The sequence below is a fragment of the Oncorhynchus mykiss genome, chromosome 6 (assembly GCF_057628025.1).
Source record: "Oncorhynchus mykiss isolate SJ-2025 chromosome 6, ASM5762802v1, whole genome shotgun sequence".
Lineage (NCBI taxonomy): Eukaryota > Metazoa > Chordata > Actinopteri > Salmoniformes > Salmonidae > Oncorhynchus > Oncorhynchus mykiss.
The window spans coordinates 23830883-23850490 of record NC_143027.1 but is presented as its reverse complement, the minus strand read 5'-3'; the positions used below and the strand labels follow the sequence as shown (position 1 = coordinate 23850490).

General features: G+C 40.5%; 1 protein-coding gene across 1 annotated transcript; it reads right to left on the bottom strand.

Annotated features, from left to right (window-relative positions):
- Positions 1-7022: 7022 nt before the first annotated feature.
- On the bottom strand, positions 7023-16861 carry ggt5a (gamma-glutamyltransferase 5a). Its single transcript, XM_021605770.3, has 12 exons — positions 16476-16861; positions 13812-13939; positions 13601-13696; positions 10409-10595; positions 10023-10183; positions 9655-9801; positions 9302-9432; positions 8579-8763; positions 8338-8429; positions 8100-8206; positions 7738-7848; positions 7023-7549 (listed from the first exon to the last, which is right to left on the bottom strand). Exons 1-12 carry the CDS (start codon positions 16640-16642, stop codon positions 7403-7405), a joined length of 1659 nt encoding a protein of 552 aa, XP_021461445.1. The 5' UTR covers positions 16643-16861; the 3' UTR covers positions 7023-7402.
- Between the last annotated feature and the right edge of the window lie 2747 nt (positions 16862-19608).

Below are 19608 nucleotides of genomic sequence, written 5' to 3'. Positions count from 1 at the left end.
CCGCTGGGGTAAAACAGGCTATCTGTTGGGTCCGTAGTGGGACATTTGCAGCAGAGGACAGGGTTTTATAGTTTAGGTAATGTCAGGATTTGGCCAGGGTTGTTCCGGGTTTTGCCACTAGATGCCCCCATTGGGCTTTTTGACCATTTTGTTTTCCCTTGTTCCCAGTTATTATTTGCACCTGTGCCTCGTTTCTTGAAACTCTCGACCCGCTCCACTACAGCCCTGTCAATGTTAATGGGGGCCTGTTCAGCCCACCTTTTCCTGTAGTCCACAATCAGCTCCTTTGTCTTGCTCACATTGAGGGAGAGGTTGTTGTCCTGGCCCCACACTGCCAGTTCTCTGAACTCCTCCCTATAGGCAGTCTCATCGTTGTCGGTGATCAGGCTGTTGTTTCGTCAGCAAACTTAATGATGGTGTTGGAGTCGTGTTTGGCCACGCAGTCGTGGGTGAACAGGGAATACAGGAAGGGACTATGTACAGTGCCTTGCGAAAGTATTCGGCCCCCTTGAACTTTGCGACCTTTTGCCACATTTCAGGCTTAGAACATAAAGATATAAAACTGTATTTTTTGTGAAGAATCAACAACAAGTGGGACACAATCATGAAGTGGAACGACATTTATTGGATATTTCAAACTTTTTTAACAAATCAAAAACTGAAAAATTGGGCGTGCAAAATTATTCAGCCCCCTTAAGTTAATACTTTGTAGCGCCACCTTTTGCTGCGATTACAGCTGTAAGTCGCTTGGGGTATGTCTCTATCAGTTTTGCACATCGAGAGACTGACATTTTTTCCCATTCCTCCTTGCAAAACAGCTCGAGCTCAGTGAGGTTGGATGGAGAGCATTTGTGAACAGCAGTTTTCAGTTCTTTCCACAGATTCTCGATTGGATTCAGGTCTGGACTTTGACTTGGCCATTCTAACACCTGGATATGTTTATTTTTGACCATTCCATTGTAGATTTTGCTTTATGTTTTGGATCATTGTCTTGTTGGAAGACAAATCTCCGTCCCAGTCTCAGGTCTTTTGCAGACTCCATCAGGTTTTCTTCCAGAATGGTCCTGTATTTGGCTCCATCCATCTTCCCATCAATTTTAACCATCTTCCCTGTCCCTGCTGAAGAAAAGCAGGCCCAAACCATGATGCTGCCACCACAATGTTTGACAGTGGGGATGGTGTGTTCAGCTGTGTTGCTTTTACGCCAAACATAACGTTTTGCATTGTTGCCAAAAAGTTCAATTTTGGTTTCATCTGACCAGAGCACCTTCTTCCACATGTTTGGTGTGTCTCCCAGGTGGCTTGTGGCAAACTTTAAACTACACTTTTTATGGATATCTTTAAGAAATGGCTTTCTTCTTGCCACTCTTCCATAAAGGCCAGATTTGTGCAATATACGACTGATTGTTGTCCTATGGACAGAGTCTCCCACCTCAGCTGTAGATCTCTGCAGTTCATCCAGAGTGATCATGGGCCTCTTGGCTGCATCTCTGATCAGTCTTCTCCTTGGATGAGCTGAAAGTTTAGAGGGACGGCCAGGTCTTGGTAGATTTGCAGTGGTCTGATACTCCTTCCATTTCAATATTATCGCTTGCACAGTGCTCCTTGGGATGTTTAAAGCTTGGGAAATATTTTTGTATCCAAATCCGGCTTTAAACTTCTTCACAACATTATATCGGACCTGCCTGGTGTGTTCCTTGTTCTTCATGATGCTCTCTGCGCTTTTAACGGACCTCTGAGACTATCACAGTGCAGGTGCATTTATACGGAGACTTGATGACACACAGGTGGATTGTATTTATCATCATTAGTCATTTAGGTCAACATTGGATCATTCAGAGATCCTCACTGAACTTCTGGAGAGAGTTTGCTGCACTGAAAGTAAAGGGGCTGAATAATTTTGCACGCCCAATTTTTCAGTTTTTGATTTGTTAAAAAAGTTTGAAATATCCAATAAATGTCGTTCCACTTCATGATTGTGTCCCACTTGTTGTTGATTCTTCACAAAAAAATAGTTTTATATCTTTATGTTTGAAGCCTGAAATGTGGCAAAAGGTCGCAAAGTTCAAGGGGGCCGAATACTTTCGCAAGGCACTGTGCACATCCCTGAGGGGCCCCAGTGTTAAGGATCAGCATGGCAGACATGTTGTTGCCTACTATTACCACCTGGGGGCGGCCCGTCAGGAAGTCCAGGATCCAGTTGCAGAGGGAGGTGTTTAGTTCCAGAGTCCTTAGCTTTGTGATAAACTTCGTGGACAACTATGCCGAGAATTGATTTAGGCTTGTCTTTAATTTGGGGCATCAAGTTGATTGTAAAGGTGTACACAATGCTAAATGTAGTTATTTAGATTAAGAATGCATTGGCAAAATGATCTGTGGTTATAATCATGATACGAAAGTGGATACTATAATTATGGATAATTATACTGTATGTTTATATAGATGTATATTCTGCTAGTGTCGATGTGCTAAATTGAAGGGTTTTAACTTTGAGTACGGGGACCAATGTGAATCACTGAAGCGTTGTATTCTAATTTTGGGTACGATAATTTATTGGGTTCTGATTATGATTGGAAACTGAATGATTTTTTGAAAACTGACCATTTGACTTGAGCATGTTCTTAGTATGTGAATAACTACATGAGTGAAGCAATTAATGTATTATGGATTGATTGTTTCGATTGATGTTATCAGCTGGGATAGTAGCGTCCCACCTGGCCAACATCCGGTGAAATTGCAGAGCACGAAATTCAAAAATACCAAATTCAAATATTTAACATTCTTGAAAATATATGTTCTACATCAAAATAAAGCTTAACTTCTTGTTAATCCAGCCGCTGTGTCAGATTTCAAAAAGGCTTTACAGCGAAAGCAAACCATGCGATTATCTGAGGACAGCGCCCCGCATACAAACACATGAAAATCATATTTCAACCGGGCAGGTGCGCCACAAAAGTCAGAAATAGTGATATAATTAATGCCTTACCTTTGAAGATCTTATTCTGTTGGCACTCCAAAATGTCCCAGAAACATCACAAATGGTCCTTTTGTTTGATAATGTCCTTCATTATGTCCCAAAAATGTCCATTTATTTGGCGCGTTTGATTCAGAAATTCACCGGTTTCAACTCGCCCAACATGCCTACAAAGTATCTAATAAGTTACCTGTAAACTTGGTCCAAACATTTCAAACAACGTTCCTAATCCAACCTCAGGTACTCTAAAACGTAAATAATCGATCAAATTTAAGACGGAATAAAGTGTTTCTAATATCGGATAAAAACAACGTGAAGCGCATTCCAGTTCACGCGCACCAAAACTGTAGAGTCCACCTGGAGTGACACTTACAATGAATAGCACTACTTCTTCATTTCTCAAAAGAAAAACATCAAACAATTTCTAAAGACTGTTGACATCTACTGGAAGCCATATGAACTGCAACTAGGTTCCTAATAATTAGGGTATTCCAAAGAAAACAATTGGAAAATCCTATGACCTCAATTTATTTTTTCCCTGGATGTTTTGTCCTCGGGGTTTCGCCTGCCATATCAGTTCTGTTACAATCACAGATATTATTGTAACAGTTTTCGAAACTTTAGAGTGTTTTATATCCAAATCTACCAATTATATGTATATCCTAGCCTCTGGGCCTGAGTAACAGACAGTTTACATTGGGCATGCTTTTCATCCGGAGGTAAAAATACTGCCCCCTACCCAAGAGAGGTTATGTTAATTGTGACATAGGTAAAGAAGTTGTGTGCTAAAGATGTTGACACTATTCTCAGCATGCTCTGGTAAATGGAGTGGGTGAACTCTGAGCCTGAGAGTTACACTGATCCTAATCTTTTTGACATATTTGTCACGCCCTGATCTGTTTGACCTGTCTTTGTGATTGTCTCCACCCACCTCCAGGTGTCACTTGTTTTCCCCGTTAGTCCCTGGGTCCTTATTCCTGTGTTCCCTGTTTGTCTGTTGCCAGTCGGTCTTGGTTTGTAAGTCAACCAGCATGTTATTCTGTCCTCCTGTGTGTTCCTTTCTTTGCTAGTCTTCCCGGTTTTGACCCTTGCCTACCTTGACTCTGTATCTGCCCGCCCTGACCTCGAGCCTGCCTGCCACTCTGTACCTCCTAGACTCTTTATGATCATTTGCCTGTCCACAACCATTCTCTTGCCTGCCCCTCGGATTACAATAAATATCAGAGACTCGAACATCTGCATCTAGGTCTCACCCTGTGCCCTTATAATATCCGTTTCCAAATTACATTTATGAGCACAGGGCCCAAATTGATCTGATGGCCCATTTGGTTTGTAAACGTTGTCTTAAGAGGAGCAACTGCAGATGGTGTTTAAAGGGACGTCTTTGTCCCAGAGTCAATGGTCATTTTCTAAAAATGATTTGATGTAGAGAAGACTGTGCTGATGGTAAAAAAAGGGATTAAACTCCGTAACCCAACGGAGGTTATTTACCATGTATGGCAGTGCCGAGCCCCAGAAGGGTTTTTATTGTTTAGATTGTTTTAAGATTATTTTAACGCCGTAAGGCTTTAATTGAAGGTTTAGAAAATTTTAGTTTCTTAAGTGGGGAATGTGAGGGAAATTATGTTTAACCCTACCAATGCTTGTGTACTAAAATATCCTTTAAGCCTAGGCATTGGGCTTGAGAGTCTCTTTAACTAAGTAACGAAGATAATTAAGATGTCTTGTCTTGCAGAATATGCTTATATGATTGAACTGTTGCAACTCTTGTTATTAGAATGTTTCCTTTTGGGCTCTGGTGTTGGCAGCTGCACTTCCTCCCTCAAATGGGCCTCAGTCACATTGGGTCCAGAGAGGGGAGAAGTCATGCTTATCTATCATATGTCGCTGTGGCTATGCAGAATATCAGCTGGGAGTATGGCAAAGGTGGTCAGAAGGAAATATTGTTTCCATATGTGAACTGTGTGTCTTCATTGCAAACCATGTGAAGGGATGGCGTGAATAATGGGGAACCAATCACTTGTCTCCACAGTGTTTGTGCGTCAGTCACTTCCTAGGGGGAGATTGTTCTCTCCCCTAGTTCAAGGTGGAAACTTAGTGACAACAAATGTTCTAAGTTCTTAGGACTGAACAAAACAAGTTATTTGTATTTGGGGCCCAAGGTCTGGCACGGGATGTGTGGGGTTAGTGTTTGGAACCATTGTACATCATATCTGAAGTTGCACCTATCCCGAGTTAGCTTCTGGCATATATGCTAACTCCACTCAGGAGGCTCTCACTCCACCACCTGCGGGGGTGCGGTGACCAGCCTCCTTGTTATAACAAATCTTTTAATAAAAGTAATACCTTAATTTTGCCTCTCCTCATTATTGACTACGGGTAGAATTTCCATCACAAAGGTGTCCCACAGTGTATGAATAAAAGATAAAGACCATTTGGCTATGGGCCTGTTAAGTTTGTAACCACCAAATATATTAAACTTTCATTAGGTCAGAACATATGTTATAATACTAATATGAAAAGTACAACTAAAGTATCAAACTGACGAAACCATCAACAGAAATGAATTCAGCATCAATTCTAAAATAGAATATAACAACAATATATTGCATTTCAGGTATTAAAAGGTTCCTTCCATATACACTGAACAAAAATATAAATGCAACATGTAAAGTGTTGGACCCATGTTTCATGAGCTGAAATAAAAGATCCTAGAAATGTGCCATACGCACAAGAAACTTATTTCTCTCGAATTTTGTGCACAAATTTGTTTACATCCCTGTTAGTGAGCATTTTTCCTTGGCAGAATAATCCATCCACGTGACAGGTGTGGCATATCAAGAAGCTGATTAAACAGCATGCTCCTTACAAAGTTGCACCTTGTGCTGGGTACAATAAAAGGCCACTAAAATATGTGGTTTTGTCACACAATATAATGCCACAGATGTCTCAAGTTTTTAGGGGGCGTGTAATTGGCATGCTGACACCAGGAATGTCCACCAGAGCTGTTGCCAGATAATTTAATGTTAATTTCTCTGTCATAAGCTTAGTTTTAGAGAATTTGGCAGTACGTCCAACCGGCCTCACAACCACAGACCACGTGTAACCATGCCAGCCCAGGACCTCTACACCTGGCTTCTTCCCCTGTGGGATCGTCTGAGACCAGCCATCCGGACAGCTGATGAAACTGGGTTTGCACAATTGAAGAATTTCTGCACAAATTGTCAGACAGTCTCAGGGAAGCTCATCTGTGTGCTCGTCGTCCTCACCAGGTCTTGGCCTGACTGCAGTTCGGCATCATAACCGACTTCAGTGGGCAAATGCTCACCTTAGATGGCCACTGGCACACTGGAGAAGTGTGCTCTTCACAAATTAATCCTGGTTTCAACTGTACCGGGCAGATGGCAAAGGATCTATATTGTGTCGTGTTGACGAGCAGTTTGCTTATGTGAACAGAGTGCCCCGTGGTGGTGTGGTTATGCTATGGGCAGGCATAAGCTATGGACAACGAACATAGCATTTTATCGATTGCAATTTGAATGCACAGAGATACCGTGCCAAGATCCTGAGGCCCATTGTTGTGCCATTAATCCATTGCCATCACCTCATGTTTCAGCAAGATAATGCACGGCTCCATGTTGCAAGGATCTGTACACAATTCCTGTAAGTTGAAAATGTCCCAGTTCTTCCATGGCCTGCATACTCACCAGACATGTCACCCACTGAGCACATTTGAGATGCTCTGGATCGATGTGTACGACAGCATGTTCCAGTTCCTGCCAATATCCAGCAACTTCGCACAGCCATTGAAGAAGAGTGGGACAATATTCCACAGGCCACAATCAACAGCCTGATCAACTCTACGCAAAGGAAATATGTCACACTGGCTGCATGAGGCAAATGGTGGTTTTCTGCCCTTTCTTTTTTTTAAGGTATCTGTGACCAACAGATGCATATGTATTCCCATTCATGTGAAATTCATAGATTAGAGCCTAATGAAATCATTTCAATTTACTGATTTCCATGTAAGAACTATAACACAGTAAAATCTTTGAAATTGTTGTGTTTATATTTTTGTTCAGTGTACATTATTAAGTACATACATTCCAGTACTGGAATGATATCCAGTAAGTTCTAGAAAAAGGGATGGGGAAGAGAAGACAGGACAGATCTAGCATTCAATCATCCTCTACATTACAATGAAATACAGTATGCTCCTATTTGTGACTCAATATCAGAGGTTGCTGTTCAACACGTTGCCTGTTGATACTGTAGTAAATGGGATGAGAAGCATATACTGTTTGCACAACCACATTTTGTCTGAGGCATAACCAGAACCATGTTTTTGCTATAGCTACAGTAGCTCTATATTGACAGTTGGAATACTATCTACATATATCCAGAGTCAGTGACCAACAGTCTGGAAGACTAATAACCAGCTGCCTTGCCCATCTTTCTGGAATCTGAAACGGCTTGGATGCAACCGATGTCCTTCTCTACAGCATTGACCACGTTGTAGAAGTACTTTTGATCTTCCACCGTGTGCCCAAAATTCTTCAGATCCTCCACCACAGCCTTAGGGAGAGAGGAAGAAAGTGCTAGGAACAGGAGTACAGACACACTGAAGTATGAGAACACTGCATATGGAAACCTGTGAATACTACATTCTCCGATGTGTAAATCTGTGAAAGACCAACAATATTCTTCAGAAACATAACTGAATACTTCTTTAATCGTTGAGTGCCCATGATGTGTGGTGTTACCTTGTCAAAGTCAGGTTCAAACTTCAGTGCGTTTTTGGAATCCACAAACACAACGGGGGCAGCGATGGCCTCCTCCAGACTCTTCCCAAACCACAGGTGGTTCATGAGGGTCTGGGAGAGAGACAGACATACGAGACCATGAGGAGGAAGACTGCTAATACTGTGACTGTGTGTGGACTTAAAGTGAATGTTACCATGGCGGTGTGTTTAAGGTACAGAGTGTTTTAGAAAACATACAGTAAAATATTGGTCACACAGTAGATTTATGAACATTAGGTGAGTTTTGGTGTTATTCAGGTATTTGTTATTTGATTACACAAAGTATATGTTGATCAAATATAGTTGTTACCATGGTCACTTACCAAGGCCATCCCTGTGGTGATCATGCTGCCACCTGACCCGCCAATCACCAGAGTCTTATACTTGGACTGCAGGACAACAGGGGACATGGAGGAGGGAGGCTGCTCACCTGCAAGCCAAACCATAAAACAAATCATCAAGGAGAGGCTACAAAAGCAAATGAAATGTCCAAGAAACTATCAGTTTATTTTACAGCCACCCTTACAAACACTCAGGAAATATTTTGGGAGGTCACATTACCTGCAACAATGTGATCTGCCTTCCCACAGAAATCTGCCAACTCATTATTGAGGATGACACCAGTTTTAGGGGAGAACACTCTGGATCCAAACCTGAGTGAAGGGAAAGATATTTGACAAGTCATTGTGTGTATTGTGAATGTTACATGGTTATACATAGCTAATGACAATTATACATTGCTGACATAGCCCTAATGATGATTATTGTTATGATTCTACACAGCGCATAACATTTGACTCACATGTGATTGATAGTGCTGGTAACAGAGACGGCAGTTCCATCCTCAGCTATCACAGACACATGTGTGGTGCCCATGGTGTCCAGGTATGGAGCGATGTTGTAGTACTGAGCATCATGGGTCTCATTACTGCTGATCATGGCCCTGAAGTGGTCAGCAAACTGCTGCTCAGTGAACTTCAATGCTCTCTGGACAAAATAAGTAAATAGACCTTGATCAGGCAGGTTGGAGTTACAGCATACTGTATATTGCATTACAGTAGCAACTCTACTTAGCCACTTCCCATTTCATCCTCCTATCTTATCATGCAGAATGCATGGTTTGCTGTTTTGTGTGTGAGTGATTTGAAAAGCAGGTGTTTGCCCTGAGGCATGGCTGCAGACTCATGTGACCCCATGGAGTTAGACACCTATGTGTATACAGCCATGTCTCAGGTCTAGCAGGTTTGCAGAGATGAGGCATCTTTTGAACAATTTGTGAAAGAAGCACATGAATATCTGATCATGGTAGGGATGGAAAGTCATTTCAGACTGGAGCACAGCTAAGCTGGCATCAGTAATAGCTGATGCTGCACCCTCCATAATTATCCCTTGTGGCTCAACATGACCCTGAGAGTACTCTGTTGGGATAAAACAGCACTTAGATCATTAAAGATTTACGAGCACCCAGGTCTTGACCTATACTATGTCATGATTTCCTATACGCCTGGAGTCTTGTGGAACTTACTGGTTCTGAGTTGAAATGTGGATCACGGATGTACTTCCTCAGTCCGTTAGAAAATTTACATGCTTCGATGTAGCGTTGGTAGGTGAGAGTCTTTTGTTTTCCCATCAGAGAAGCTGAGTTTAGGGGGTATTCTATAGGAAAATGGAAATGTAGGAAAATGTAATAAGGAGGTGGGTTTTCTGCCAGTTTTCTGGTCTCAGGATGCTTTCAATCGTAAATGTTTTACAATCAATTTCAGTTAACCCAAATACTGTATCAATAAGCTAACGATTACTTATATGCTCTAAATAAGAGCATGTCAGTGTTATATGGGTCCATCTTAAAATGAAAAAAAAATGATATTCAATTCCAACCTTTCATGATGTTGAGGATAAAGCTGAGGATAGCGCCTCCTGATGGGGGTGGGGGGAAGTGCATCTGGTACTCTCCTAGAGGAATGGTCCATGCATCTGTCACAGTCACTTTAAACAATTCCAGGTCCTTCATGGATAGTGTTCCACCTAAAATACAGTTACAAGACAGCAAAAACGTAAATTTAAATATATTGATGAGTTAATCAGCACTCCAAATGCCTATACATACCACAGGCACATTATAATTTGGGTGTGATCAATGTGAATGCATTAGAAACTTGCAGCTTCCTTGTAATTAAATATATTTGCTGTAAAGCAATGCCACAATAAGGAAGAGAGGTGATTATCAATAATGGAATTTGGTGTACCTGCTTCTTTTATGTCGCGGATTAAATCCTCTGCTACTTTTCCAGTGTAAAAAGCATCTGCCCCTTGGTTTGCAATGATCTCCAATGTGTCAGCCAATTTTTCAAACTTCACAGTGTCTCCAACCTTCAGCAGGTTTCCATTCTTATCTAGAAACAACTGACTACAGCTCAAATATTATTTTCTTGCAATGTGGTGACAGAATGATGGCTTGACATTTGCTCTCTTGAAATACTTTTCATGTTATACATCCACACATCTAGGACTCATCATACTGTTTTATTGTCTCACTCTAGGGTGGGCTTTATGAGTTGGATTCCTCCAGTCATTTAGGGTCAATGTTGCTCTTACCATAATGTTAAGTCTTTAAGATCAGGGTGGTTCTTACCGTACTGGTAGGGTCTCATCCGTGTTGATCAGTGGGATAAAGCGGCCCAGGACCTGGGGTACAGGGAAACCCTCTCTGGCCAGCTTGATGGTGGGATGGAAGAGGCTGGCCCATGGGAGTTTCCCAAACAACCTGTGGGCCTGCTCATACCCACGGATCTCTCCAGGGACACCAATCCATTGGCTGCCTGGAACCAGGAGTGTGGGTGGGGGAAATCAGACTTTTTTTCTAGACACTTTTCGCTCTCTCGAAACTGTCTTCGGTCACAGTCACGGTATATTTTATATCCCTGAGATTGCTATCACTTATTGATTATAGCTTGTTTGTCCACTTTCATAAGTATAAGTCAATTTGGTGTTGTTTGCCTTTTAACATTAACAACATTTTTGAAAAACAAACTTTGAATGGAGTAAACATTGTTTAAGCCTTTCATGAGTTGATTTTCTTTAGGGATTTTGCTAAGCCATTACATTTCGACTGGCATGGTAATACATAATATTTTGCGGAAGATTTCTCTTTTTGTGTTTACAAATGAAGATGAACATTTTCAATAAAGTTTATGTTAATTCATATATATATATATATATGTATATATATATATATATATATATGTATATATGTATATATATATATATATATATATATATATATATATATGTATATGTATATATATATATATATATATATATATATATGTATATATATATATATATATATATATATATATATATATATATATATATATATATATATATATATATATATATATATATATATATATATATATATATATATATATATATATATATATATATATATATATATATATATATATATATATATATATATATATATATATATATATATATATATATATATATATACACATACATTTACACAGTGCCTTGCGAAAGTATTCGGCCCCCTTGAACTTTGCGACCTTTTGCCACATTTCAGGCTTCAAACAAAGATATAAAACGGTATTTTTTTTGTAAAGAATCAACAACAAGTGGGACACTATCATGAAGTGGAACGACATTTATTGGATATTTCAAACTTTTTTAACAAATCAAAAATTGAAAAGTTGGGCGTGCAAAATTATTCAGCCCCCTTAAGTTAATACTTTGTAGCGCCACCTTTTGCTGCGATTACAGCTCTAAGTCGCTTGGGGTATGTCTCTATCAGTTTTGCACATCGAGAGACTGACATTTTTTCCCATTCCTCCTTGCAAAACAGCTCGAGCTCAGTGAGGTTGGATGGAGAGCATTTGTGAACAGCAGTTTTCAGTTCTTTCCACAGATTCTCGATTGGATTCAGGTCTGGACTTTGACTTGGCCATTCTAACACCTGGATATGTTTATTTTTGAACCATTCCATTGTAGATTTTGCTTTATGTTTTGGATCATTGTCTTGTTGGAAGACACATCTCCGTCCCAGTCTCAGGTCTTTTGCAGACTCCATCAGGTTTTCTTCCAGAATGGTCCTGTATTTGGCTCCATCCATCTTCCCATCAATTTTAACCATCTTCCCTGTCCCTGCTGAAGAAAAGCAGGCCCAAACCATGATGCTGCCACCACCATGTTTGACAGTGGGGATGGTGTGTTCAGGGTGATGAGCTGTGTTGCTTTTACGCCAAACATAACGTCTTGCATTGATGCCAAAAAGTTCAATTTTGGTTTCATCTAACCAGAGCACCTTCTTCCACATGTTTGGTGTGTCTCACAGGTGGCTTGTGGCAAACTTTAAACAACACTTTTTATGGATATCTTTAAGAAATGGCTTTCTTCTTGCCACTCTTCCATAAAGGCCAGATTTGTGCAATATACGACTGATTGTTGTCCTATGGACAGAGTCTCCCACCTCAGCTGTAGATCTCTGCAGTTCATCCAGAGTGATCATGGGCCTCTTGGCTGCATCTCTGATCAGTCTTCTCTCCTTGGATGAGCTGAAAGTTTAGAGGGACGGCCAGGTCTTGGTAGATTTGCAGTGGTCTGATACTCCTTCCATTTCAATATTATCGCTTGCACAGTGCTCCTTGGGATGTTTAAATCTTGGGAAATATTTTTGTATCCAAATCTGGCTTTAAACTTCTTCACAATAGTATCTCGGACCTTCCTGGTGTGTTCCTTGTTCTTCATGATGCTCTCTGCGTTTTTAACGGACCTCTGAGACTATCACAGTGCAAGTGCATTTATACGGAGACTTGATTACACACAGTTGGATTGTATTTATCATCATTAGTCATTTAGGTCAACATTGGATCATTCAGAGATCCTCACTGAACTTCTGGAGAGAGTTTGCTGCACTGAAAGTAAAGGGGCTGAATAATTTTGCACGCCCAATTTTTCAGTTTTTGATTTGTTAAAAGAGTTTGAAATATCCAAGAAATGTCATTCCACTTCATGATTGTGTCCCACTTGTTGTTGATTCTTCCCCCAAAAAAATACAGTTTTATATCTTTATGTTTGAAGCCTGAAATGTGGCAAAAGGTCGCAAAGTTCAAGGGGGCCGAATACTTTTGCAAGGCACTGTGTGTATATATATATATAACAACCTGATTAGTGGTATTAAAAACAAAGCCAACTGACTGGCTGTTCACTGTGTGTGCTCTTGGCTTACAGCACACAGCAACATGCTGCTTAAAAGGTCCACAGGACCCTTTTGTCTTGTTCGGTGCATTTATACATCACATTTTATTGAAAGGGGGAGAAATCAAAAGGAAGCAGCAAAACCATCTGCCTCACAGTGAGAGGAGAACCAGAAGCAGGCTGGCATTTGCAGACAGCCTGTCAGAATGGAGGCAGGCTTTATGAATGAAACAGGCCAATGGAGGAGGGTACCAGGGGCGTTTCACATGTCTGAACAGGTCTGAACAGGAGTCTGGGGTCTGGATGTGACTGTACTAGCTCTCAATGTCATCATTAAATAAGGACTTTATACCAAAGAATGAAAATCCTTGCTTATAAACCAGCATAGTCGGCTTGTCGCTTGACAGACAGCTTTAATCAGCAAGATCAAGCTGCCCCAGGATTACTGGAGTTCAACAGAATTCCCACCTTGATGCCAACAGGAAAGAAAGCTCGAACAACAAGAAAAACAGCTCCCACCGTAAAGCGGAAGGACATGCTTTTTGACTACAAAAACAAGTCAAGAAAGACAACGTTCATGTTCACTCATTTTCACTACAAATACCTGTCATCATTTGGAAGGTGTGTGGGCATCCACTCAGTAGATCAGGGTTAAACTCCTGAGGGACAGTCTCTCTTGAATTGATGATTTTAACCTTGCCTTTGAAATAAACAAATGTACATGACATGAAAGTTTTTATCTCCCCCCCCCTCTGTGACTTTAACATTTGGATGTCTGTGTGGTATCTCATAGCAGGGGGATGAAGTGTCCTTACCGCTACTGTCCATCACCGTGAATATGGACCCCCCGCCAATGCCCATACTTTGCGGGTTTATGACAGAGGTGCACAGTAATGCAGCAATGGCTCCATCTACTGCCGATCCTCCTCTCTGCAGGATATCTCTGGATGGGGGTTTACATAGCATGTAGTGAGCCTGGCTATTTGTCTGTCTCGATGTGGACTGTGCAATAATACTAAGAACCACTAGGCTATAATTAAATTAATCTGATAGCTTCAAACCTCACTGTAGATGTATAGCCTCAGTAAAATCTGCTAAGTACTGGATATATACTGTAGCTATGAATGCAAATGCATGTTCATTTCATTTCTTAAAGTTCAGACAATACATAGATACACAAAAAGGTAGTTGCATAGCTGGAGTTGTGTCAGCGATTATATAGTTGATAACTGAATTGTTTCAATGAGCCCTTTGTTTCATCTGGTAGGCTGTTTGATTCAGTGTCCTCCGTCTCTGTACAACCCTGTGTGGTTGAACCAGTGAGAGCTGGTCAAACCTTTAGCTTTTTGCAATTCTCAGTGCAGGTGGTACATAAAGCCCTGAAATCCTTAGATCAGAGAAAGCCTGCGGGTCCTGATCTTCTTGATTTTTAAATCTGGCAGCTGATTTCATAGCTGAACCACTTACATATCTGTTCAATCTAACCCTGGAATGTAATGAAATTCCGAAAATCTGGAAATCAGCATTTGTCCTATCACTTTTAAAAAAGGGGGAGATCCAACTCTTTTAAATAATTATATATAAGCATAGCACAATTACAGCAGCCATGAAGGTTTTAAATGATATCACTGAAGCCCTTGACAAAAAACAGCACTGTGTCTCACTTTTTATTGATCTCTCTAAGGCTTTTGATACAGTTGATCATGCTATACTGAGGCAGAAATTGTCGAGTGTAGGTCTTTCGGAGCATGCAGTTGCATGGTTTGCTAACTATCTGTCTAATATAACTCAGTGCACTCAATTTGATGGGCTCATATCTGTTAAATTGTCTGTCTGTAATGATGTGCCCCAGGGCTCTGTACCTGGTCCCCTCTTATTCCCTATTTACATAAATAATTTAGACAAAATGTGGAAAATGCTCAACTGATGATACTGTTATTTATTGTTGTGCCTCGTCTCTCACAAAAGCTTTCCAGAACTTGCAAACTGCTTTTCAACATACCTTGTGTCAATTGAAGCTTATCCTCAATACTGACAAAACTAAACAAATTGTGTTTTCTAAAGCAAGAAATATATCTCTGATATATATTTCACCTATTACTACCTGTCGGGGCAATGAGATTTGAATTTTAATTGATGATGGCCTCTCTTTTAAATTGCATAATCAACAACTTTCAAAAAAATTGAAGCTGAAGTTGGGATTTTATTTTAGGAATAATGCTTATTTTGAAGCCAGAAGGAGGCTAGTATCAGCTACATTTATGGCTTTACTAGACTATGGGGATATTTTATATATGAATGCTTCTGCTCAGTGTTTGAGATCAATTGACACCCTTTACCATGGCACATTAAGATTGATTTCAAACTGCAAAACACTTACCACCACTGCACTTTGTATACCAGGGTTGGCTGGCCTTCTCTAGCCATTTTGGGTTTACTACCATTTTATTTGGGCATTTTTATTGTTCAGAAATGTGGTGGGTACTCTCTTCGTTCGCAGGACATTATCCTGATAACTGTTCCAAATGTCCGAACTGAATTTGGTAAAAAGGGCTTTTGTGTACTCTGGCCATCGGCTTGGAACGTCTTACAAAATACTTTTAAACTGGATGAACTTGTCCCGATTGGTGCTTTTAAATCACTGATGAACGATTTTGAGACTGATTCCCTGACCTGGCAATGTTTTTAATTTGCTGTTTTATGATTTTGTTATACTCTTGTGAATTCCATGGTTTTTACTAGATAACATGAAAAGCTACAAGTAGTCTGTCTGTAATTGTGTAATTTTTTATTTCACCTTTATTTAACCAGGTAGGCTAGTTGAGAACAAGTTCTCATTTGCAACTGCGACCTGGCCAAGATAAAGCATAGCAGTGTGAACAGACAACACAGAGTTACACATGGAGTAAACAATGACTTGGTGCTGCCTATCTTGGCCAGGACGCTCTTGAAAAAAAGAAATTTCAAATCTCAATGAGCCCTTCCTGGTTAAATAAAGGTTCAATATAAAAAAAAACTGCCTATTTACATTTCTCAACAATAAGCTACTGACCAGTGCAGATGAGAGGGTAGAAGGAGGCCACATTTTTCATTAAACTGGTAGGCAAGATAGGCAGTAAATCCTAACGTATGAATAACCAAAGTTAGTGATTAGGGTTCAACTTTATCTACTCAAGACTCTGCGCTTGACGAACGCACATACATATCCGCACCGGACAGCTCCTTTTCTCGGCTATTTAACAGTGAGTGACATTGCCCGTGTTAGAGCCTGAGGAACTGTTTTGACTTTAAGGATAGTCCATTCCTAACATTTGATTAAGTCTAAATTGTACGCTCTATGCGACTGTGCCATTTTTGTTTTTGGAAAACTTGACCATAATACATTTGTCAAATAAATGAATACCAGTTACACCACCTCTACAATACTATAATCCACTGTAGCCTACCTAGGGGTAAACGGATAAACAGTAAGCACTTACCGTCCAATCTTTGAGCATATTTCCGAGTCTGCGGCTACAGCTGCGCTTCTAAAGACCCCTTCCGTACAATTTTGCTTGGCGAATGCAGTGCATAAAATAATTATCCCAATCGCGCTCACTAGCGTTAAAGCTATACACGTGTATATTCTTGCTTTAGACCTGGCCATTGCTTGTTTTTTCAGTCCACTCTTATAATTGCGGCGGCGTCCAAAACTTTTGTCACCATGTCCTTACTCCGAACGCAGATGGACAGGCAAACTCCTCCTCTTTGACATTGTTCATAGGAGTCACAGGAGAAGATGTTTAGGATAAAACTCGTAGGTTGTTAAATCATACCCATGTCAGCAATGCTCTGGTCCAATGTAGGTAGGGTCATAGCATAATGCGTGGGCGGAGCCCAGAGGAATTATGGAACAGTGGCTCGTGTTATCATACCTGGGGGAACTGAGCACCTCCTTGCAATGATGGGCAGTTAGGCTATGCAGTAACTGTCTTAAACATAGCCTAACTGGCCAACATTACTCGTAAGTATAGTTCAGACAGTAGGAAAAACAATAACTATGGGCTTATACTGCTAACCACCTTTGCACAGATTACCACCAGCGATTCCACCAAGTATTAGCCCAGAGCCGGCCCTAGCTTTTTGGGGGCTCTAAATTAGATTTAGTTGGGGGCCCTGTCATGCCAAATAATGTCCCCTGTACTTCACAATGGAATTCGATAAACTATTAGCGTCCGTTGCCATATCAACGCTGTGATAACCTAATGATTAGAATTTTGGAGATCATTATGGCCTAAATGACGTTCGTTTCATCATCGCTATGCAAAAAAGGCTGGTTTCCGTGAGAATTCCGCTGTTTAAAAACCTCTTAAAGGATCCGACCCTTTTTTCCCATTTTTGCCTAAAACGACATACCCAAATCCTGTAGCTCAGGACCTGAAGCAAGGATATGCATATTCTTGATACCATATGAAAGGAAACACTTTGAAGCTTGTGGAAATGTGAAATTAATGTAGGAAAATATAAAACAGATCTGGTAAAAGATAATACAAAGAAAAAAACATGCAGGTTTTTTTTGTACCATCATCTTTGAAATGCAAGAGAAAGGCCATAATGTATTATTCCAGCCCAGGCATCGTTTTGATTTTGGCCACTAGATGGCAGCAATGAACCATTGCATATCTGTTCAAAATGTTGTATAAAGGCTGCCCAAATGTGCCTAATTGATTTATTAATACATTTTCAAGTTCATAATTGTGCACTCTCCTCAAACAATAGCATGGTCTTCTTTCACTGTAATAGCTACTGTAAATTGGACAGTGCAGTTAGATGAACAAGAATTTAAGCTTTCTTGTAAGCTTTCCACGTCTTAAACATTGCTACGTTTCGGAAATGGCAAAGAACGTGTAATTTGTTTGACACATTAAAGTTACATAAAGTCATACCCTGATGAAGACAGCTTGGCTGTCGAAATGTTGGTATTACATTTTTGCATCTGAGCTCCAAGAGTGTGCGGCTCTCTTTTATTTTCACATTAAAGTTACATACCTTACAGATCACAAAGTCAGCTAATTTCCACTCCATTCATATGCAAATCTATTTGATTCATACACTGGCTTGTCTGGCTGTCATGTGTTTATTTTAAACTGCCTTTCACTAATCTACACTGAAATAATATCATTTCAAGTAGTCTTCTGTTATGATTTTTAAAAAAATGGATCTTGCATAGCTCATTAGTACACCCTTGTGGTTGAATATATATGTATCTATTGTAGATCCTAGGAAACAACAATGAATAATGTGGAGCAAATAAATACAATCAAAGGATAACTTACAATAATGAACACCTTGTAAAACAGCTGTGAAAACCTACCAGGAAATATTTAAGATTTTAACACATAAACTTTGATCGTTTTTGGTACAATTGTGTCATTCATTTATTTTCACAGATTTGTTGTGCACTCAGATGGCAATCATAGACAAAAATACTGAATTCAGGTGTCTGGAATATAGAGGAGGTGGTTGCGAGATTCTGCCTGTCACTTGTTCTCAACAGGCAGCCAGTCTCAGAAGGGAGACTTGAAGAGGGAGACTGCAAAGTCCAGGCACTGCTGCTCTCTTTGTTTTGAGTGTTTGCAGTGCTAGTGTTTTTAGTTCATCTGTGTATCTCACATATTATGTGCTCGGTATGATAGAGCAGATTATTTTAGCAGATAATGACAACATGTCAACAACTGTAGCTGTAGATGATGTAATGAAAAGTTGGAGGGTGGTTGGTAATGGAGGACATCAGGTAGATCCACGTCTGGGTGTTAGGCAGAACCCCTAGGTCCAGGAGAACAGGAGCAGAGTTAAAGGGAAAAGGGTAGGAGACAGAGACTTAAACAAGCAAACACACAAGTTACACTTTACTGTGAGAAAATTGTAGCTGGTGATTTTAACAAGACGAATCTGAAAACAAGGCTCCCTAAATTCTATCAGCATATCGATTGTGCAACCAGGGCTGGCAAAACCCTAGATCATTGTTATTCTAACTTCAGCGACGCATATAAGACCCTCCCCTGCCCTCCTTTCGGAAAAGCTGACCACGACTCCATTTTTTTGCTTCCAGCCTATAGACTAAAACAGGAAGCTCCCGTGCTCAGGTCTGTTCAACGCTGGTCCGACCAATCGGGTTGCACGCTTCAAGATTGCTTCGATCACGTGGACTGGGATATGTTTCGCATTGCGGCGAACAACAACATTGATGAATACGCTGATTCGGTGAACGGGTTTATTAGCAAGTGCATCGGCGATGTTGTACCCACAGCGTCTATTAAACATTCCCAAACCAGAAACCGTGGATGGATGGCAGCATTCGCGCAAAACTGAAAGCGCGAACCAATGCTTTTAATCAGGGCAAGGTGACCGGTAACATGACCGAATGCAAACCGTGTAGCTATTCCCTCTGCAAGGCAATCAAACAAGCTAAGCGTCAGAGTAGAGTCGCAATTCAACAGCTCAGACACGAGAGGTATGTGACAGGGTCTACAGTCAATCACGGACTATAAAAGGAAAACCAGCCCCGTCGAGGACCAGGATATCTAGCTCCCAGACAGACTAAACAACTTCTTTGCTCGCTTTTAGGACAAA